The sequence below is a fragment of the Mirounga angustirostris genome, unplaced genomic scaffold (assembly GCF_029215605.1).
Source record: "Mirounga angustirostris isolate CCGP_5_RB_7025 unplaced genomic scaffold, mMirAng1.0.hap1 SCAF_5, whole genome shotgun sequence".
Classification (NCBI taxonomy): Eukaryota; Metazoa; Chordata; class Mammalia; order Carnivora; family Phocidae; genus Mirounga; species Mirounga angustirostris.
The window spans coordinates 76,887,585-76,911,181 of record NW_026991713.1 but is presented as its reverse complement, the minus strand read 5'-3'; the positions used below and the strand labels follow the sequence as shown (position 1 = coordinate 76,911,181).

Sequence of the window (23,597 nt, the reverse complement as noted above, 5' to 3'; positions counted from 1 at the left end):
TTTTTACAAAAGCCCGAGAAACTCATAAGCAGTAATTTTGTTGTTGTTTCTGAAAGGGAGAGAAATCGTGGGAAGAGACAGTTCCTCTGTCGTGTCTCCTTTGCTCAGCCTTTGGTGGGAGCTTATGAAATAAGTGCAGTTTTGGCATAATAACTTAGAGCAGATAATTCATCTCCACAGGACCTTCTTTGGTCATATAGTACTGTGATTACCACATGAGCATTGAACTTCATTTCAACCTGATTCTGGTTTCAGAGGCATCCCTTTTCATATCCACATTACAGCCCATGTTTCTCTACTAATTTTCTCATATCAATTAAAAATTGGCAGCAATATTCCTGCAATTCTCTCGACTAGACTGCCCCTTGCTCAGTTTTGCTTGCTCACATCTTCGTTCCCAATTTGTTTCTAGTTCCCTCTGTCTTCTCTTACTACATGCAGACAACTGACAGATACATTTTTTCTAGAGCACTGCCTTCAACACGGTCTTTTATATAAAAATCTTCATTAAGGCCCGGCTGCATACAGATAGACTGTTTAAAACCTTCCATAAATTGGTTCTGAGCAACATTCCAAACATGACCAGGTACCCATGGGTCCAGCCAGGCTGCGTGGCCTTTGGCACTTATCTTACAGAACCTAAGAGATCACAGATCCCACTGCTTTTTTACCCTCAGTGTACCTTTTTTTTAGTATATGTGCTGCCGAAGCGAGCACGTCTACCCTCAGTGTACCTTAAAATCACTTCAGGTGCTTTTAAAAAGACCTTGGTGTTCCCAGGCCGGACCTCATAATAGGAAATTCTCCATGCGAATATGACAGCCATTCAGAATTGAGAATTATGAGTATAATTCATCCTCCTCGATTTACAGCGGGGGTAAATGAGACTCCGAGGACCTCGGTGATTTGCCCTGGTCCACGTAAGAAGGCTGGCATCACAGAGGTCTTGTGCCTCTCGGCCGGGCATCCATGCCAAGCCGCTTCACAGAAGGCTTTCCCCTCCTCTCTGTGCCGACTCACCAGCTCAAAGCATGATCCCTCATCAGACCTCCTAAACACATAACAAAAGTGGAAAACAGAGATATGCTGCCTTTCTTATATGTTGGTTTTCTTCCTGTATCTCTGTAAGGAAAAAAGACGGCAGAGGAATCGCCGTCCAGAAGCCCTGTTCTGGCCTCCAAAGGGGCAGCTGCCCTTTGTTCTTCAGCTCAACATTCCAGAGTATCTGGGCTCCAGCTCACTTTTCTTCTCCAAGGCCCGGCAGCACAGAGGGGCCCCTGCCCCTGCCCCTGCTTCGCGGAGGGGGCGTGTCCCTCCACCCGTGAGGGGCCGTGCAAGCAAGCGTCGACGCTTCCCATTTCCCAGTAGCTGTTTGTTGGACACTTACTCTCTGCTAAGGACACAGTAAGTGATTCTTGGGCATTCTTTATTTTAATTCTCTTTAAGTATAATGGATTAGGCATAATTACTGCCATTTTTAAGATTTAGACAATACTGGCAACCAACACCCGAATAAAAATAAACAGATTTGGAGAGCTAAGGGAGATACAGAGAGAGAGAGAGAGAGAAAGCATGAGCAGGGAGAGAGGCAGAGGGAGAAGGAGAAGCAGGTTCCTTGCTGAGCCAGGAGCCCAGTGTGGGGCTCGATCCCAGGACCCTGGGATCATGACCTGAGCCGAAGGCAGATGCTTAACGATCTGAGCCACCCAGGCGCCCCACCATAATGATTTTTTTAAAAAGATTTTATTTATTTGACAGAGAGAGAACATGAGCAGGGGGGAGGGGCAGAGGGAGAGAAAGAGGGACAAGTAGACTCCCCACTGAGCATGAAGCCTGACGTGGGGCTCGATCCCAGGACCCTGGGATCATGACCTGAGCTGAAGGCAGATGCTTAACCGACTGAGCCACCCAGGTGCCCTAGATTTTTAATACAATTTAAATCATCATTAAATACACAAATGAATACGTTGCACCAAGTGTAAAATCACACCCCTAACAAACAAGTCATTACCCCTGGAAACCTCGTTCTACAGCAAACACCCAGCCGACAAAGCCAAAATGGCAGACTGATAGTTCAGAATCCACTCAGCTGATGTCAGAACCGCATAAGGGAGAGGGTCTGCATTTTTAGGGGTGATTGCTAAAGGTGAATATTTGGGCAAGAAAGAATCAGGAGCAATTTTGAACCTTTTCTTAAGTAAAGCCAGGAAAGCTTCTTAGAAAAGAAAGATTTAGGCAATTATCTCCATGTGAAAAGATATTAAAAAAAAAAAAAGGGCAGAAAATTTCAAATAGACATTATAAAATTTCTTAATAACGGGAATTACTATGCTCTGACAGTATAAATCACCCCTGGGCCAGCATTAGACAGTATTAAAACTTCCCAACACATTCATTTTGGATCTATCATAAGCAATTTGGGAAAATCAGAAGCCCATTTTTAACGTAAGCCCCATCTATAGAAGACTATTCTGTTAGCCATTTACACTAAATTGACAGGTCATTTCAAAAGGGAGAAAAATAGGGCGCCTGGGTGGCTCAGTTGGTTAAGTGACTGCCTTCGGCTCAGGTCATGATCCTGGAGTCCCGGGATCGAGTCCCGCATCGGGCTCCATGCTCGGCAGGGAGTCTGCTTCTCCCTCTGACCCTCCTCCCTCTCATGCTCTCTGTCTCTCATTCTCTCTGTCTCAAATAAATAAATAAAATCTTTGAAAAAAAAAAAAAAAAGGGAGAAAAATAGGAAAATAACACTTGCCATCTGAATTGACCAAACCTGTGATTGAGCTAACTCCACAGGTTATTTCGCTGAATAACACAGAAAATGTTTGCACTAAGTAGCCCATAACTGGTGAATAAATGGATAAAAATCAAACCTCAGCATATCCCCCATGGACAGACACTTTCAGTCAGAAGTCAGAGAAAGGAACATTCTGAATCCCTTTGGAAGCTCATGTCACACTATGGACTTCAGAGCTTCTGTTGGGGGTTCAACTAGCATTGGTGGAACCATTAGGGATCCCTGGGTAGGTGACAGGAGCAGGTAAGGGTAAAACTGTCCCAGCGTGATAATATTTATTGCCTCTCAGCATCCTGCATTTCCTTATTCGCCAAATAAGGAAACATCAAGTGACTGCAGCAGCTGATGACCAATGATCCTTCCTGGCCTAAAATATTTTGTCTTCACTTTCCCCCAAGATTAATTGTCCTCAAATGTTCGTGCTTAAGAATCACTGGGTGTTTGATAAAATGCAGAATCCCAGGCCTCCTAAGATTCAATAGGTCTGGGGTAGAGCCCAGGAATCATTATTCTTAATAAGTCCCTCAGGTGATTCTGTCGGGGTGGTCTTGAGCGTATGCTTCAGGAAACTCTGCCCTGGTTCTGTGTGGGATTTGCCTGTTCTACTGATCCTGGGTATAAGGCTAAATGTAAGAGGATGATGAAAGCCAAAAAATGAAAGAAGATTCCCTGGGACAATCAGAGCCAAAAGGACAATCACAGTGGCCAGTTGATTTGGCCGGATGATGGGGAGGCTAAGGGGGGGGCGGGGTGGAGGGGACACTGAGAAAGACTGCTGTTGGAAGAGGCAGTTTTCACTCTCTATGGATGCCTCTACTCGGCATCCAAGTCTTAGAGCCCATGTCATCCATGCAGGCATCACAGCATAAATAAAAATCTCCTAATATTCTGCAAGCAAAACTCTACTCTCTCAAGTTTCCCCCAGGAACTTCCAAAAGGCTAAAAGTCCTGAGAAGGGCTTCCTGGGACCAATAACATCTTCATCATTGATTTCATGAGAGAAACATTAAGTAGAAATTACACCTTGCTCATAATGTGCAAATTTTGCCATTAAACCTTTGTAGCTTCCCAGGGAATTTTCCCTTTGGTTATACAGCAGTGGGGCTGTTTTTCTTGTGTGGTAAGTAAAAATGTTTGCATCAACTCACTTTCCTGGCTCTATCTCAATGACAGATATTTAGCAAAAGCAAATAAGGCTTCACCATATTTTCTTTTAGTAATTAAGGACCTGTTAAGTTTGTCAATTTAGAAAACTTTTTGGATTCCTGTCTAAAATCTCATGACACATTCATTTAAACTAAAAGCAGATGCTTGCTTTGAAAAGTATTGACATTTTGGGAGAATTTAGGAAATGCCAGCAACAGAAATAAATGGATTTGGCAATCCACTTGGCAGCAATAAAATTTCCCATTAACCACAGTGTGAACTTGGGAGTGCTGGGGAGCTCCCCTCTACTATCTCTCCTGTATAGAGAAAGAAGAAAATTGGATCAGACTTTGTGCAGCCTCTTTTTTTTTTTTTTAAGATTTTATTTATTTATTTGACAGAGAGAGACACAGCGAGAGAGGGAACACAAGCAGGGGGAGTGGGAGAGGGAGAAGCAGGCTTCCCACTGAGCAGGGAGCCCAATGCGGGGCTCAATACCAGGACCCTGGGATCATGACCTGAGCCGAAGGCAGACGCTTAACGACTGAGCCACCCAGGCGCCCCTGTGCAGCCTCTTTTATGTTCAAGTTTACTGAGCACATCCCTGGGCAATGCTGTGGAAATACAGCATCGAGTTTACTGGTGTTCCCGCTAGTTGTGCTGCTTGACTTTTTACAGAAGTCACACAGGAAAAGTGTCTGGAGGGCAGATTCATATTATGGGGTGATGAAGAATGCATTTTTTTTTTCAATTCAAAACTATAATCACTATAGTTAGCATTAAAAGAGTAGTTGACCTAGACCTCACACCCTCCCCCAACACAGGTGGGTCTGCAGGATCAGAGTGAGGTCACTGCAGCCATAACGGGAGGAAGCTGGGGTGCCCACCCTGTGCGCTGCGGGTGGTCAAGCTTTGGTTGTCTTTAACACCCCTGTCCCCAGCTGAAAACTGAGGAGCAGAATGGTAGAAGTAGAAAGTTCTGGGGCTGGCTGGTTATAGGCGGCAGAGCTGCAGACACGGCTCACGTAAGACCTCACACACGAGCGGCCCAGAGCGGGTCCTGAGGAAATAGTCCCTCCCGTTTCACTCCTTATTTATTTATTTATTTACTTACTTACTTACTTACTTACTTACTTTATTTGAGAGAGAGCGAGAGTGAGAGTGAGAGAGAGAGCACAGAGGGAGAGGGAGAAGCGGATTCCCCGCTGAGCAGGGAGCCCGAGGCGGGACTCCATCCAAGAACCTCGAGATCACGACCTGAGCCGAACGCAGACACTTAACCCACTGAGCCACCCAGGCGCCCCTGTTTCACTCCTTTAGAAGGCTCTTGATGTCTTCATCAACTCCATGAGGTCACTGCCCGAACCCCGGCAGCAGGATGCTTGCCCCCCGCCCCCCGCCACGGCCTCGCTCTGCACATCGGAAGCCAGCTCTGTGCCTCGAGTGCAGGGAAGTGAGTGGGGAGTGAAGGGAAATTGTCCCGAGCCAGCATCACTTCAAAGCTCATGCAAATATTTATGCTAAGCCCTTCCATGGTTTGAAGGAAAGCACAGAAACTGTGCTCCCAGTTCGGAACCTGGGGAGAAGGCAGCTGAGAAAAGCCTGATGTAGCCAGCATTCATTCACCCCACAGATAAAGGGTCCCTGGGATGATGCAGTGGGATGGGCACATGCCTGGCTTTAGGCTCAGGCTGATCGTTGTCTAAATCCCAGCTCTGCCCTCATGAGCTGTAGGACTTGGATTAGATGTTCCCCCACATGTGCCTCGGTGGCCAAACCTGTTGAATGTGTACATTAATCTCTACCTTCCAGGTTCCTGCAAGGGTGGGAAAAAAATGCACGCAGGCGGTATGCTTAACAGATTGTCTGATGCCTGGGACAAGGCAATAAATGTTACCCCCACTTGCCCCTTTCCCACTCTCCAGCCAGATTCCCATCTGGAATTTCCACCAGAAGCCTCACCGACTAATTCCGTGGCAAAAACAGAATGCTGTCCCAGTGCAACTATTACATCTGAAGAGAAAAGCGACTTTTAAGTTCCTTTCTGGTCTTCCACTTCAGCTAAGGGATTAGAAACATGGGAGTCAGTTAAAACCACAGATTCTTGCAATTAGATGTACGGGATCACCTCGTCCCATCCCTTATTTCAAAAAGGAAGAAACTGAGTCTCAAGGAGGCTGAATATTGCCTGGAGCTGTTTAACTGCAGGGCTAGAAAATGCATTATCTACTTCTGATTCATTATTAATTTTATACCAAGAAGCTGAGCTTCAAATTGGAAGTGGGAAATTATGTCCCTGGGCTAATAATTAATCATAGCTAAAATTTATTTCATCTTTATTGGGGGCTAGGTCCTACGTTAAGTACTTAAAGGCATTCTCATGTGTAGTACTCATGAAAACAAGTTACTAGTATTATTTCACTTTATAAGGAGGCGTTGCAAAATAAAATTGTTTTCCTAAGGTCACACACTACAACATGGTAGAACTGAGATCCAAACTTACTAAGTTCTTCTACAGCTCCTGGTCCTGAGGAGAGACACAGAGACGGTGTGACAGCAAGAAGTAACAGGGAAGTGCTGGCTACAGAGGTCCCACTTGATAGAGCTTACTGCTCACAACCCTCCCTTCCCTGCCCGGGTCCCAGTCTGTAATAGGAGAGGGATGGTGCCTATCCTCTGACCACCCTGAGTGGGCAGCTGTATGAGGCATGAGGAAGGGCTTTGTAATTCATCATGCAGGTGTCAGCTATTAGTGTGCTAGTCACTCATTGGAGGAGAGGTGGCAGAAAGGTTGACAGCAGAGAGCCCCGCCATGCTGTCCAGCAGACAGGTGGTACAGCGTGAAGGCAAGCGCCAGGCTGGGTCCACGGGGGAGGGGAAGGTGGGAGGAAGACTTCAAGGCAAGCTTCATGTCCCCACAGTGCTTCCCAGCACACAGCCTGCAGACCACAGGCAAGCATGGGCCAGAGGCAATGTGAAGAACTTGGGTATTCCTCTTTCTGCCCTTCCTGTTGCTCCTCCTGGCCTACAAAGAGCTAAAAATAGATCTGAAAGCCTGACGATCTTTAAAACTTAGATTCCAAATTTAGTCTCTGTGTCGGGGCAACATTGATGGACTGGACTTAAGATAAAAAGTTGAGAAGCTTGGTCCCCTAAAGTAAGCTAATGCATGCAAGAAGAAATTCCCAATGGTGACCCTCATTTCTCTATCTCTCTCTTTTTAAATTTTATTTTATTATGTTATGCTAGTCACCATACAGTACATCATTAGTTTTTGATGTAGTGTTCCATGATTCATTGTTTGCCTGTAACACCCAGTGCTCCATTCAGTATGTGCCCTCCTTAATATCCATCACCGGGCTAACCCATCCCCCCACCCCCCTCCCCTCTAGAACGCTCAGTTTGTTTCTCAGAGTCCATAGTCTCTCATGGTCCATCTCCCCCTCCGATTTCCTCCCCCTTCATTTTTCCCTTCCTACTATCTTCTTTTTGTTTGTTTGTTTTTATTTTAATTCTGGTTAGTGAACAACCAGTGTTATATTAGTTTCAGGTGTACAGTATAGTGATTTAACACTTCCTTGTTTGTTTCTCTTATTCTTATAATTGACTTGTACCTTTTTTTTTTTTTTTAAGATTTTATTTATTTGGCAGAGACAGAGACAGCCAGAGAGGGAACACAAGCAGGGGGAGTGGGAGAGGGAGAAGCAGGCTTCCCGTTGAGCAGGGAGCCCGATGCGGGGCTCGATCCCAGGACCCCGGAATCATGACCTGAGCCAAAGGCAGAGGCTTAACGACTGAGCCACCCAGGTGCCCCTGACTTGTACCTTCTTTAAGCTATGTCTCCAGTCAAAAGTTGCTCCAAGTCAGAGCCCAGCACAGGATCTTAAGGAGACCGGACTGCAAATGGAGCCAGGGAAACTTAAGGGAGCTTAAGGACAAGGGGGTGGGGGATAATTTTCAGGACAGGGCAGACCACTGAACACTTTTGTATTTGACAAAGCAGTCTGGCCTGTTTAATTATCCTCTGTCAGAAATATTTATGCAGGGAGAGGAAAAACATTCCAATTCCTCCAAGAGAATGTAAACAAAACCTAGGGTCCGTTCAAGCTTGCTCTCCCTCACAGTGCTTCCTGTGCGGCTATCTCCCGACCTCACCAGAGTTTACTGCAGCCATCACAGCAAAAGAAGGGACTGAGAAAAGGGATCAGTCCTTGCAAACCCTACTACAGGTTTAAAACAACTCACTCATGCTCAATTCATTAGCAATCACAGCATGGATGAATAGAGTTTCGGTAGGGAAGAGATACTTAACAAAAATATCTTAACAATTAGCAATCTGTGTATACACAAGTAACTCTCAAATCTTGAGCAAATAGGTAAACATTCTCATCCTTTCCCCGATAATCCAGTTTGGTACAAACATGGAACAGAAGATAAAAATGCAAAAGAGGAGCGCCTGGGTGGCTCCGACGGTTAAGTGTCAGACTCTTGATTTTGGCTCAGGTCATGATCTCAGGGTCCTGAGATAGAGCCCTGGGTCTGACTCCGCATTGGCTGTGGAGCCTGCTTAAGATTCTTTCTCCTGGGTGCCTGGGTGGCTCAGTCGGTTGAGCGACTGCCTTCGGCTCAGGTCATGATCCTGGAGTCCCGGGATCGAGTCCTGCATCGGGCTCCCTGCTTGGCAGGGAGTCTGCTTCTCCCTCTGACCCTCCCCCTTCTCATGTGCTCTCTCTCATTCTCTCTCTCTCAAATAAATAAATAAAATCTTTAAAAAAAAAAAAAAGATTCTTTCTCCCTCTTCCTCTGCCCCTCCCCCAGTCCTCTCAAAAAAAATGATGCAAAGGAAACCATATTTTAGATGAACTAGAAGAGTTCTTACTTTAAAACCTTTGTAATATTCTCTCCAATGAAGCTTGCAGGCTTGTGTTTCACCTACACTGGCTAGTGGTCAGTGTGGCTGTGGGTCAGGGTGTACACAGCATGGGAGAGTGGTGGAAAAGAGAGGGAAGTCCTAAATGCTTAGACATTTGGACTCCATGTGTGTATGGAACGGACAATCAAGGAAATTCTCAGGTGCCCCTCAATTTATAGGGAGGATGGAAGAAGAAGAGATGTTGGAAATGAAAGAAAAAAATGACATGTTATAAGACAGGCAACAAAATAAAGAGCTTCAAAAGCAGGAGGAGGTCAACAGTGTCATATTCTTCGCTTCAGAGACATCCGGGGAATGAGCACTGCATGAACAGGTGGAGGAGGAAGGAGAAACACCAAATGCTAACCATTCTTGCCCATTTGATGGGAGACATTTCAGAAGGAGTTAGAACAACTTGAGGGAATAGTTGAAATGAGAAAGATCATCTAGGGGAATCTGGGGTATACAGAAATTTGTGGAATGGGAAAAATCTGAAGACCTAAAAGGAGACCACAATACTGGATGGGGGAAGAGGACAGAAATACAATCAAGAACACATATGGATTTTATACTAATGTCTACTCATGGCTAAAATATAAAAGACTGACAATACCAAATGTTAGGGTGTGAAGCACATGGATCTCTTACCATTGTTGATGGGAGGGAAAGTGGTACAATTACTTTGAAGAACAGTGTGGCAGTCTCTTAAAATATTAAAGATACATTTACCCACAATTCTACTCCTAGATATTAACCTAAGAAAAATAAGCATACAAAGACTGGGACATGAATAGTCACAACATTAATATTCATAATAAACCTGTAAAGAAACCAAGTATTCACCCACAGGAAAATGGATAAACAAATTGCAGTATATTTACACGATGGAATACTACCCAGCAATAAAAGAAATGTAACATGTAACCACAGGAGTAAGACTCAAAACAGTATGCTGAGCAAAAATATCCAAATGCCAAAAATGTGCATAGTAAATGATCACCTTTAAATGAAGTTCTAACACAGGCTAAACTAATTTATGGTGGAAAGAATCAGAACAATGATTGCCTCAAGGGAAGGGGAAATTACTGGCAAGAGGCCTACGGGGTGTTTCTGGAGTGATGGAAATGTCCTATGTTATTTGCAGGGTAATTACAAGAGTATATAGAATTGTCAAAACCCAGATTTGTGCATTTTTTCCATGTCACTTATGGACATGGGGGAAGTCTGTGAACATGCAGGAAATTTTGAGGTAGGAAGAAAGGAAGCTGCAAAAATTGACCTTGATTGACTTGAATATTCTTAGTAAAAGTAAGGGGTGATGCTATATTCTGGGTGTGCGTATGGGCACTAAGGAGGGGAAGAAGGAAAAGAACAAAATATTTGGAAGATACTCTAAGACCATAAGGGATGAATCTTTAACAACTTTAACCCCGATCCTGTTTTGTTTCATAATGCTCTCTTCAGAGTTTTGTTAGGGTCCCCCTCAACTCAGATTTCTGTTTTTCATCCCCAACACTTGACAGATTGGATGAGGGTCTAGAGCCTACATTCCTAACAGAGGTGAAAATTGCTTCTTGGAGTGGAGGTGTGCAGTGAAAATAAGATTAGATTACATATAAAAAATAAAACTAGATACGACAACGGTTTGTGGTCTCCCAAAGCTCAATGCTATTTAACAAATCTTATTCTTGAGTATTTATTGGGGAAGGAGGTATGTAGGAAAAAATGCTTGAAAGGTTCCTGGGGGAGGGTGGGGGGCTGATAATGAAAAGGAGTTGAGAAATACTGGTCTAGGGAAAGCAAAATGCAAGCAATGGGGTACCTTGAGCTGGGGGCCTGGTCAGGCAAGTAAATGATGGTCAAGGTGTGCAAGAGTCTAAGCTGATGTCACATGCATTAGTGAAAGGGATAAATTAGAGATGGGATTATAAATTATGAACACAAAAATCAGAGAGCACAGAGACTGTAACACTGGTGAAGAGCAGGGTGGGCAGGAATGAGGGAGTAAGAGGGGAATCACACTGGTCATGGAAGGCATGTCAATACTAAGGTCTTAGAAAAAGACAACTGAACATGGAGAGGAGCTAGGAGGTGGCAGGTCATCATCATGACCCCATCAAAGGGTCAGTAGGAATGACAGAGGGGAAAGGGAAGGGTGGGCAGAGGTAAGAGGTTAAGGTCAAAGAGGAACATCAGAATTCGGGTGGTAGAGAAGAAAAAGGTCTGCACAAAAAGCCTGTGGCCTGGCTGTGTCGGTGGGTGCCCAAACAGAGCAGAACTGCAGGGTCCCTGGGTGAAGTTGGCAGAGGAACTGGGCGACTGATTCAAGTTGGGGAGGGGCTGTAATGGGATTGAGACTACAGATAAATAAGGTTGGAAGTACCCTGAATACTAACAGGTCACCATAGGGGTGGGGGCAAGGAGTGAGATTTCCCTCCAAGGGGAGAGTGCAGAACTTGCCCACACAAAGTTGACATCCTCATGTGGTGGAAAGGAGCTCAAAAAGCTTTTCTTTATCCAGTGGGCTGGCATTTCAGATTCTCTGAGGCTTCAGTAGAAAAGCAGAGAAGAGAAGAACTACTATCTTGAATGTATCAGTTCCTTTTTATAAACTAAAAGGTGGTGGAGCTAGTGCCACAGCTATAAAGAAATTTAATCCCAAACATTTATTTCAAAGATAATGCTCACCCTTCTTCCCATGTCCTTTTCTTTTTTAGAATTTAATTTTCTAAAGGATCAGACTAAAGAATGTATTTTGTTTTTGAAATTCAACTTCTATATAGTTCAATTATCAGACATCCCACTGCACTTTCTGCCGTATTTTGATTATAATATTTATTGTAATACCCATATAACACCCATATCCTATCATGTGAACAGAAGGGAGCTTTGGCAATGAGGGAGGTATGATGTAATTCTGCCAGAGGTTCTTTTCAGATTCTGTTTCGGTAGCAAACACTAGCAACTCTTTTACCCAAGCAGTCACAAAAATATTTTCCCATGCCCTGAATTTACAATATTCGATTATATTCTCTTGAGACATCAGGGACTTCTGCGCTTTCCATCCATAAAAAGTTTACGCTAATCTTGCCTGTTTTCTTTTACATTTTAGGTTCTAAGCAAAGCCAACAATAATTAATATAAATTAAGAATGCTGACATGGAAAGCTGTTCCTTATCAATCTGTCACACGCTAAATATGCTGCACAGAATCATAATAGATTAGCGTCAAAGTCCAGTGAAATGGTCATGAAAGAGGCCAAATATATTTGGATAACATTCGTTGAAATCTATTGCTATGAACAGGTCTAAAGCTGTATGCCATATAATTCCAAGAATTCAAATGAAATTTGTCTTCAGTGCTATGAGATTTCTGGGATGTTCTGACAGAATCACATTTTATTTAGAGCTTCTGGCCTGGACAGAGTCTTACATTTCTCTCGAAGTCAGGGTCATTAATAAAGGTCTGTGCTGTCCAGTACAGAAGTCACTAACCCCATGTGGCTATTGAACACTTGAAATATGACTATGCTGAGATAGGTTGTAAGTATAAAACATACACTGGATTTCAAGGATTACTTATTACAAAACTGCACACTAGTTCAGTAATATTTTTACATGTTCAATTTTAAATTAATTTTTAATATTAATCACATGCTAAAATGATAATATTTTGGATATACTGGGGTTAAATAAAATATACTATTAAAATTAACTCCACCTTCTTCATGTCCTGAAATACGGCCACCTGAAAATTTTAAGTCACAGTTCCTGACTCTTATTACATTTCTGTGGGGCCGTGAGGCTCCAGGCTGTATCCCAGTTTTGAGAGGAGCCACAAGGAGGCAGTCGAGTGTGGTCACACAGGTCGAGGTTCAATTCCCACGCCTTCTCTTTCCTCCCTAAGGCACCTCGGCACATTACTTCCTCAAGCCTTCGTTTCATCATTTAGAAAACAGGAATGAGGACATTGCCCTGCTCTCAAGGATGGCCAAATCGAACGCTTGTGTCTAAAAAGATGCTCCGGTTCTCAGAATGAGCATTAACTTCTAAATTATAAAAAAAGGGCACAATTTAAAAAAACTTAGCTGCCTAATGAGAAACAGGGTAAAAATCTTAAACAAATAGTAAAATGGATCGGATCAAGCACAATTTAAAATATCCTTTTTTTTTTTTGTCTTTGACCCATTGCTACTTAATAGCAGACATACATTAAGGAAAGGGGAAATGACACTCAGAGTTAATTAAATGTGGATTAGCTCTATTTTCTGGGTCACCTCTCTCTGCTACTGAGGGACATAATGTAAACAAACATTACTGTTTCCTTAAAAGAAAAAAAAAAAAAACCATGATGGGTTTTTCTCCCAAAGGCAATCACATGTCATTAAACAGCTAAATATTAAGTAATTTTTGGGTTGGAGGGCTATTTGGGCAGCATGGGTAAAGGCAAGTGAATAGAACAGTAGTCCAAGGGCAGGGATTCAATCCTGGATCTGCCAGAGCCTAGGCCAATGGCACATGGGATCTCTGAGCCTTGGTTCTGTAAAATGGGGATGTGGATGATAAACCTTTCACAGTAGATTAAAGATTAAATTAAATAATGCGTATGAAAATACTTGTCTGTAAACTGTAAAGTATTATGTAAATGTTAGCTATTATGGTTTTATTCCACTGGGTTGTAAGGATAATCTACATGGATATAGCCACTCTGCTCTCTGATAGAAATCAAAAGAGCAAAAGACAAACCACAGTGGCTTTGTACAAGGTACTCCACTTTTCAGGACCCTCATTCCCTCTTCTTCCCTGTCTACTTTAAAGAGTTACTAGAAGGGCCTCATTAAAAAAAAAAAAAATGCACTCAGAAAACTACAGTCTTACGCAAATGTAAAGCATTGTTGTTGGTCTGGATAATCATCAAGAGTTGATTTTGACAAAACCTCTGACAAAGAGAGAAAAAATCCCATGTTCAGTATCCAGGAGTCCCTCCTACTGTGAAAAATAGCCATTACCATAGTCCAAAAAATAATTCCTTGTCCTTTTAACTCACATATACTCATTCATGATGATTGTTAATGGCAATAATATGTGATTGAAAAAGGAAGGCTAGAGCATGCATCTCTTGCTCAGGTCTTGGCAAGATGAAATTTAAGGACTGTCGACTGTCATTTTTAAGTAGAGCCCCATTCAACACAATATGATCATCATCACTGCAGGACATTATTCCTAACAAGAACTGCCATTAAAGCTGGGTCTTTAGGGCAACAAACACTCATCGATGTGGTCTTTAAAATCAGTACTGTATAGTCCAGGTACCCCAAAGACGCTGACAGGACTTTATCTGGCCATTAAATTATTTGGGCTCTAAGGTAGGACATAAACAGATGCCAACAATGACTTTAAAAAAATGAGTCCTTGGAACGTCATATAAATAAGTAAGAGCTCATCAAAATAGTTGAGTAAAATCAAAGCACCCCACTGGCCTGCAGCTATTACCTGCAATGACTAGAACTCATTTTCCCCACATCTCTTGATTGGTTATTGTTTTTAATAGGAGCTGACTAGTACTAAAATGGCTTTTCTGTCACAGTGTGTCCCACTTCATTCTTCATTGTTTCTCAGCATTCTCAATGTGTATCAAATTGTAACAAAAAATTCTCTAATTTGAAAAAATAAGTGTATTTGGTTTTTGCTGATTTATACTTTTATTCCTTTCATTTGAATTGTACTTTCTCCGCATTTACTTATTTTTGTATAGTATTCCCTGATTTTGTGCTCCAGTAATGGACAAAGCTATTCCTAAACAGAAAACAGACTCAGGATGGCACCTATCATGTAATACCATATTAGATTGTTCTGTGATTAACCCACCCCAGCGCTTCTGCCCAAACAGGATTAGATAAAAACACACATTAACACACACATTAGGAAAAAGGACCAATATCTACCTGTATATGTCAAATTCAAGGAGTAAACAGGAAGGTGAAGAAGTTGCATCATATGGAGTTAGTGAGGCAATGAAGACAATCCCGTTAGTGAGTGGACAAGAGAACAAAGCAAACCATCAGCTTTAAAGGTAACGGACGAGTGCTCTAGAAGTTTAGAGACTTGGAAACCAATTCAGTAAGTGTGGAGATTTTTTTTTTTTAAAGATTTATTTATTTATTTTAGGGAAAGAGAGAGACAGAGAGAGAGAGAGCAAGGGGGAAGGGGCAGAGGGAGAGAGAGAGGAGGAATCTCAAGCAGACCCCATGCTGACCATGGAGCCTGACATGGGCCCCGATCTCATGACCCTGGATCATGACCTGAGCTGAAACCATGAGTCAGACGCTCGCTCAACTGACTGAGCCACCCAGGGGCCCCCAGTAAGTGTGTAGAATGTCAGTATCCCAACAAGCAGAGATAAATACATCACCGCACTCTCATTCCAAACATTTTTCACCCAATTTCCACTTCTGATGTTTTCATCCTGTTTTCTTAAGTTTAGAAATTAAATTCCATAACTTCCACCATTTCATTATTGTCAAAACTACAGGTGCCCACACCATCACCAAGATGCCTAGACTTTGTATTAATAAAGATACAAGATGCAGAAGTACCCCTGTTTTAGTCTTCAGTAATACTAATTGCACTGTCAACCTTTTACAGGGCGGTGAGTGAAAAGCAAACACCAGCGACTGATTGTACCTGGCAGGTCTCCCTAAGATCTTAGCAAGAGTTACCATTACTAAGTCAAGACAGGCCTTGCTCCATTTCTTACCACTAGTATACGCTGAACACGAGTCGTGGTTATGTCATCTGGCCACAGCTTTAGAGCTCACTGCTCTTCCTAGATGAGCGCTTTGCCCAAAGAATGTTCATGGAATACTTGGGAAATGCCTTACCAAAAAAAAAAAAAATTTGACTTTGGGCAATGTCGTATTCCATACTGCCTTCTTGAAGATTCACAGGGCATTTAGCGTATTAACGGTTCTTACAAGAGTGGGAGTCCTCTTGGTCTAACTCAGCATTTCCTAAGTTTACCTGACCATGTAACCCTTCCCTATCCCCACCCCTCTACAGACCACCCAGGGACATCTCCCAGAGCTAACACTTCCAGAGAGTCACTCTGGGAAATATTCTTTTAGACTGAGGAGGCATAGAATTATTTCAGATGAACATGACCTCCTCTCAAAGCTTGAAAATCGTAATTATTCCACTCTGGGAAGAGGAGACAGGAGCACAACCAAATGAGTATTAAGAAGGAAAGGATTTCCTGAAATTACAAGACTGCCCGATGAAAGGTATCCGTTCTACTTACTTAAGGAGATTTCCAAGATTGAAGAGAGCCCGGCTGTGCTGTGGATTTAGCTGGAGAGCCCTCTGATAGCACCTCTTTGCCTCTGCTGCGTCTCTCGTCAGTGTTCCAAGGTTGTTCAGGGCACTTGCGTGGCGAGGATACAACCTGGAAAATTAGAAATATTCAGCCATGATTGTTCAAAAACTGCTAAGCTGGGCACGATGGGCTTGTTCTCCCTCTCCCCCCCGCCACCCCAGGAATGCCACAATCAAAATCAAACACTGAATTCTTCCTTTATTTTAATGGTTTGTCCATGTGAAATCTTAATGGTCAACTATGTGTGCAGCTGAGGGCATATAAATATGGAAGCAGATCTTTGACCCTTAGTGGTATAATAACCCCCAAATGGTGCAAAAATAAACTATGCAAATCTATCAGGGTCAAACAAATTTTAATCCTTTGGAGCCTATATTACTTTCAATTTGCTTTGGCAGAAAATCCTCACTGCCTCATTGCCTCTGAGTTTCTGGGCTGGTGGGACTGCTGACCAGCAGCTTCTACGGTGCCCACTATGTACACAAGACACTGGGGGTTCCTTGGATGAGGGCATCTTCATTAACATACTTGGACTGGAAGATCCCTAAGACCACCATTATTGAGAAAGGGTAATACACAAGGTCTTCCCATAAAAACAAACTTTATCCCTAAAATGGCTTTCCATCTTGGCTCTCTTTTTCCATTTTATCTCCTTTCCCTCCTCCTACTGTAATTTGGTACCAACTGGCCTGATACAGTTCTCAAATGAAAATCCCGACAAACACTTTTTAAAAAATTTAAATAATGCACGACGAAGTGAAAATAGCATTCCCAATGTTCAAAAGCAAATGTAAAGGAGGATCGGGGATACATCAGTAAACCAAATTTATGCTGATTAAGGAAGGAAGGGAATCAATTTACTTCCTTAACTCAAAACCATCAAGAAGGCAAATCCGCACAGCTCCACAGTTTAGTTGTTTCTGCTATATTTAGAGCAGAATATTTAGCAGACTAAGAGGTTCACTCCATCTCTGTCACCTGGAGTACTCTGCATAAGCCCGCGGAACTGGCTCTTAATGTAGGAATGCCAAGAAATGAAAATACGATGTGTACTTGTCAAGCCTCTTGACGATCAAATGACAGGCTTGCCTCCTCCCACTCTGTTCCGTACCTTCTAAGAAGATCAATTTATTTGCGGACAGAAGGGCGTCCTATTAAAAGGCTGACAAGACAAGTCTCATGGGTTTTGTTTTGTTTTGTTTTAAATCTTTGCTTAAACCAAGTTTCCTAAGTTTATTTGACCATGTAATCCTCCCTTCCCTACTCCCTTCTAGAGCAGCAAGGAACACGACGAACATGCCCCAGAACTAGCATTTTCAGGAAGACATGCCAGGTGATGCTCTTCATGACTGACAAGGGATAGAATCTATTCAGTGGCATGTTATGGCCTCCCAAAGCCTGAAAGCCTTAATTACTCTCAATGGCTGTAGAGGCTGTTGGAGAGAGAGATATTATGAGAGGAAGCTGGGAAAAGGAAAACACACTGGGCCAGCACACGGCACTGTGGTTTGCTTCTCTCGGGTCACCTTCACTCAGGCAAAGACAACCCGAGGTCCCTGGGGGTAGCCCCATCACCCCCAGCCTCACAGTCCTGAGGGAAGCAAGTCCTTGGCTCTCTCTTTCTCTGAGATTCCACTAAGGGATATCAGAACTATGATGAGAGACAAAATGCCCTTGGATCTGCTCATGCACTCTGCCCACAAAGGTCTCCTAGGAAGTCTGGGTCTAAGAATGATTTTGGAAGTGATTACAGAAAACTTATCACAGCCAGGACTCAAAATCTTCTAAAGAAACTTTTTTTTTTTTGGCAGGGGGAGATGTTGAGCAAAGCTCTCTGACCTCCCAAAGATTTAAGGGATGTCCAGTGAACACGGTGAGAGCAATTCTTGTTTCCCTGTTGACCACCTGTAAGAGGAAGCTTCCCGGGGAAATCTGCCTTCTTAAAACTTGATCTTTTGCTTATTTCTTTAGGCTTGGGAGCCCTTGAAATCAATGTCTGAGGTGAAAGCACTACCTATGGGAAAGGATGGTCTAAATTCAGTAAGATCTTCCCCCAAGGACTCACCCACCTCTTGCCGCGCCCATCTACACTGTCAAGCAACTGCCCTTGGCACTGGCTCTCCGCCCACCTTGTCAAACTTTATCTTCACTCACGATTCCACTGTCACTTAAACAGTCATGGGCTTTCACATTTCATGGAGTCCATGTTTCTCTCTCCCCTTTCTTTTTTCCAATTCAGAAACTGAATATAAGTCCACACCAAACTCTCAAAACCAGAAATAAGCAGCGAGAAAGGAAGCAATGAGAAACAGGTATGAGCCTTGTGAGGAAAAGGGCCTTGAGTGAGACTTTTGCTCCAAAAACTTGTCTGCCAGCCACAATCAGGAAAGAGGCTGTATGTTAACGAAGAGTCCCGACCCAGGCAGGAAGGGGATTGCTGGCTTCTAGAGTGGTTTACTGAACCTATTGCCACCCAGAGCCCTCCACCTGAAAAATGTGTGAGATCGTGTATTCCTGGTAATAGTAAGGGTCTGCTAGCAATATCCTCTCTCACTGGGTATCTGATTCGGTTCAGCTACTCACAAGCAAGCATTGCATTATTTATAAAACAAAGCTGAATTTCATCAACAGGATTCTTCAATAACTAGGTCAGGAAAAAAAAAACACATTTTATTTTGAGTTCAAGATAGATGTAGATATATATATATATATATATATATATATATATATATATATTTTTTTAGATTTTATTTATTCATTTGAGAGAGAGAGCACATGAGACAGGGGAGGGTCAGAGGGAGAAGCAGACTCCCCATTGAGCAGGGAGCCCGATGCAGGACTCGATCCAGGGACTCCAGGATCATGACCCGAGCCGAAGGCAGTCGCTTAACCAACTGAGCCACCAAGGCGCCCCGATGTAGATATATTCTTAAAACACATACTCTTCTCTTGTTTACTGAAGACCTAGGCAAGGACAAGGTTATTTTGTGTGTTTACTTTTTTAAATGAACTTGTGTTTGAATTAGCTTGGGTCCAAGTCAATATTGAGGTCTCCAGGAGGGGAATTTTCTACTGGAAAAATGAACAATTTAAGAGATGTTTATGTTGCTACATCCCTGGTCAGAATAAATTAAGCCCATCTTGACTTTGACTTCTATAGGTATGTTTTACAAAATTTCTGTTAGTGATTAATTATTCCCTTCCCCATCTAAAAAAAAAATTTCAACAAAAGTGTCACTGAACTAGAGTGGAGTGGTGTTTTCAGACCTATTTTTTTTTAAGACGAGTGCGAACAGCCATGGGATTTTCTTTCTCACACTCTTACTCAACATTTGTATTGTTTATGGGTGCTCTCTTGCTATTTCTTTATTACTGTCATTCTTATTTTGGTGAGTTAAATTTTTAAAAATTTATTATACAGAAAATATGCTGTTTTGTCAAGCAGCTCCAGGGTATAAGGAAGCTTATTTTTTCTCTTTAAAAATGAAATCTTGGGGCACCTGGGTGGCTCAGTCAGTTAAGCATCCGACTTTTGATTTCGGCTCACGTCAGTATCTCAGGGTCGGGATACTGAGTCCCGCATTGGACTCCCCAATGGGTGCGGAGCCTGCTTAAGATTCTCTCTCCCCCTCTCTCTTTGTCCCTCCCCCACTAAAAAAATAGAATAAAATAAAAATGAAATCTAGAGATACAGTTATCTCAGACTGAGATAATTTTTTTCATGTATTGGAAAATTTGTATTCTTGATAAGTACATGTACATTTGAGCATTTAAGGGGTTCTTAATTTTTATCTACTAGCATTTCCTTATGCAGAAGTGATAAAGTAATAGTTAAGGATATAATTATTATTCTCCTCCATTCCCAGTTACTTTAGCTCTGAGAATCAACATCAACAACATATTAATAGATCATTACTGGGGGTGGGAACAAAAGAAAATGGGTCCAAAGGGACCTAGGATAGATTGATACTTCACACCTTTTCTTCCATTTTCTCATCTAACCCTCCTATTTTTTTTTTTTTTTAAGATTTTACTTATTTATTTGTCAGAGAGAGAGAGAGCACAAGCAGGGGGAGCAGCAGGCTCCCCACCAGGGAAGGAGCCTGATGTGGGACTTGATCCCAGGACCCTGGCATCATGACCTGAGCTGAAGGCTGAGGCCTAACTGACTGAGCCACCCAGGGATCCCTAACCCTCCTAATTCTTCAAGTAGAATTACTGTACTGTGTTATAGCTGTGGAAAGAAATTGAGTAGATAATAGATTTTTAAAAAAATCAGAAGCAGTTGTGTTCTTGTGTTAAGAAGACAGTTGGTTCCTGTAAATCTATTTATTTTCCAAAAAAATCTTGAGTCATTCCACCTTCAGCAAATAAACTGCTACAAATTAGAGCTTCCATTTAGAATAACTTCTCCTTTTTTTCTTTGGCCAGTCCATTCGACTATGATATTACAGGAACCAGTTCTCAGGGACAGAAGTAGAATAAACTCAATACTCAGGACACTTGGCTACTGAGATGCTTATGCACTGGAAAAATATGTTATCTGCCATACAAAATAACCATGGTATCTCTGAAGACCACAGTATTTGGAAAAGCGTTTTAGAACCAGCAATACTCAGTAAGTGTACAAGATATATGTATGCTCTCATTACTGTTCTTAAGCTTCAACCTCAAGATCAACCTGAAGACTCAAAGACATAAGATGGATGTGACTAAAGTGTGATTTTATATTTTCTTTCAGTCATTTACTTTGAATTTTGTATAGTCTTTTCAAAAGTTAAGGATGCTCATAATTTTTCAACGTTTTGAGTACCTTATAAGGCATTTCATTGTGCAAGCAACATTGTATCATGAGCTCCAGTTTGCAATTTCCCTTCAGAATATATACACCTTGATTTATTTGTCTGATTTTCATTCCACAGATTAATTTATTTGAGGTTAACTATGCTAAGGTCAGATGTTTATTTTCTATTTCCTGTTGAGAAAAAAAAAATCCAAAAGAAAAACATGGCTGGGAAAAAAATGCAACCATAAAACCTGAATTTCACTGGACTAAAAAAGAACACCCAAAGTAAACTTTATTTCAGGAGTCAGCAGCATATTTTTAACCAGATTAGTCTCTGACATTCAGTTTTTCCCTGTTGTAAGATTTGAACCATCGTGTCACTAAAATGTACTGGGTGACACGGATTGGTCTGCTTCTTTACTTGTTTGGAATTGCCATTAACACCCAGCAAATAAGTCTTGCCACTTTCTTTTTGCATTTATACTCCTTCCCACCCATTTCAAAAAGCTTTGGAAAAAACTTCACGTGCTGTTTAGGGAAATGGGACAGGCTCTCCAAAGAGGGCCAACTCAATTATCTGACCTCTCACAATGGATGACCTCTCCCCGTGATCCAGAAGGACTCCGCCCAATTGATTTTCCAAGAGAATTGAGAGTAAAATCCTGTTCTGATGCCCTCAGGAAATGAGTCATTTTAAGTGGCTGAATTTTCCTGGTTCCTGACAATTTAAAGGTTGGGAAATGTATTGAATTAAATACTTCTCTGCTCTTTGAAATAGAAAATGGTGAACATAATTTAACCCTTCTCAGAGGCCTGAGGTAACTCTGGTTTTTGTGGCAGATGGTGGGGAATTGCTTTGGAGTCAGAAGCCATGGGTGACTTTTTAGCTACGTGATTTTGAATTTATGTCTGTCCTTTAGCTGCTTTCTCTATAACAATAAGGTCAATAACATATGGACCTTCTGTGTGAACGAATGGGCTTCTGTGTGAATAAATGATGGGTATGTCTATACTCATCATCATACTTGTTCCACCACAAACAGTGTTTTGGGGTGAGTTGAAGGACCTCTGGGTGGTATTTTTTTTGCTCCATCTATAGCCCTAATGAACCCATACCAGGCTGAAGGTGCCAGGTCTCCTTCTCTCATATGGATTTCTCATCCTCCAAAAAAAAAATCATTCTCTTCACTGCTGTCAATGGCCTTCGACTTGCTCCCATCAGTCAAAATAACATCCGTTATTTCTTCATCACTAACCCAGGAGCACTCAAGTCATCTTGTATCCATCTGTCTCTCCTCTGCCGTGGGTTCTCAGATGTGAAGGACATGTGACTCTCTCCATTTTAAGAATGTAGGAATGTTGTCTGTGAAACCCTCATTCCAAAGCCTGGCAATCCATCATCTAAAGCAAACGATCCCCACAGGCACCAGAGCAATTTCCTCCAAGCCTTTCTGATATGCTCAACACCAAATGGAATTCCAGACACATGCAATTTTAAAAAAGCACATCCAAGGCTGTAAGGAGATTCAAAGTCCTGTGTGACAGATCAATGTGCACATGGAATCCTTATTGAAATGACACTTTGTGGCATGAACAGTATTCCGGTTGTTAGATCAACTTAGAAAAGGACAGCAGGAGGAGGGAAAAGTGTGTCCATATTCCTAATCAAGAACTGCCCATGAAGATCATGAAGGATGGGGACAAAAGGGGCGCATATCCAGACTATCCACCTCAGGAATTGGTGGTCACCACTAGCAGGAAGTAGTGGTGTTTAACATCTTCTGATGCACAGGACAATACTGCATAATGAAGAGTTGTTCCATCTAAATAGTTGACAGCTCTCCCATTTGAGAAACACTGCTTGTTACTACGGAGTTGTCCTCGGACTCTAAGGGGATCTGTGATACTCTGTGCATTACATTCATTCGGTCTTTCAACAAACATTTTAACATTTATTGAGCACCTACGATGTGCCAGGCCCTCTGCTAAGGGCCCACAGCAATAAAGAAAAAGGAGTCCATGCTCTCAAGGAGGTCCTGTGGCAGAAGAGGGAGAGACAAGGACACCAAATTACTCCAATGCACTGTGATCAGAGCACACATGGCAGAAAGAGACAAAGCAGAAACTGGGCGGGGGGGGTGGAGGGATGGGAGGTGGGTAGTACAAGCAGCAGGAGCCCATGGAAGGAGCCATGGTGCTCACCAAGGTGTTTCCAGGGGAGATGATGCTTTACCAGTGGGGCAGTAATAGTTGAGGGTCAGGGGAAGGGGAGGAGGGGATATAAGCAGGAAGAGGAAGGAAGGTGTTTCCAAGAGAGAAAGCAAAACCCAACAGAACGCAGGAAACATAACTTTTTACTCTGGCTTAAGCACAAACTGGAAAGGGGGCCAATAAAGGTCAAGGAGCTGGTTTTGGAGAGAAGGTGGTAAGGGGAGTTTCAAGTGCAGAGGGAAATCTGTGGAAACGTCCAGGAATCAGGTGGATAGACTGCTTTGATATGGGAAAGTTACATGGTGAAATTACAGCTTTGAGAGTTAATCAGCATACAGACGCTTTCTAAAGCCTTTGGAACTGAAGAAATCCCC

General features: G+C 42.5%; 1 protein-coding gene across 4 annotated transcripts in view; it reads right to left on the bottom strand.

Moving 5' to 3' along the window:
* The window catches only part of TMTC1 (transmembrane O-mannosyltransferase targeting cadherins 1), a 267,202-nt gene that overhangs the window by 39,331 nt on the left and 204,274 nt on the right, over nucleotides 1-23,597 (bottom strand). For all 4 annotated transcript variants that reach the window (XM_064591454.1, XM_064591452.1, XM_064591453.1 and 1 more), the window contains one exon: nucleotides 16,152-16,295. In XM_064591454.1, coding sequence (XP_064447524.1) covers nucleotides 16,152-16,295 — 144 coding nt within the window. The remainder of the gene's footprint in view (nucleotides 1-16,151; nucleotides 16,296-23,597) is intronic.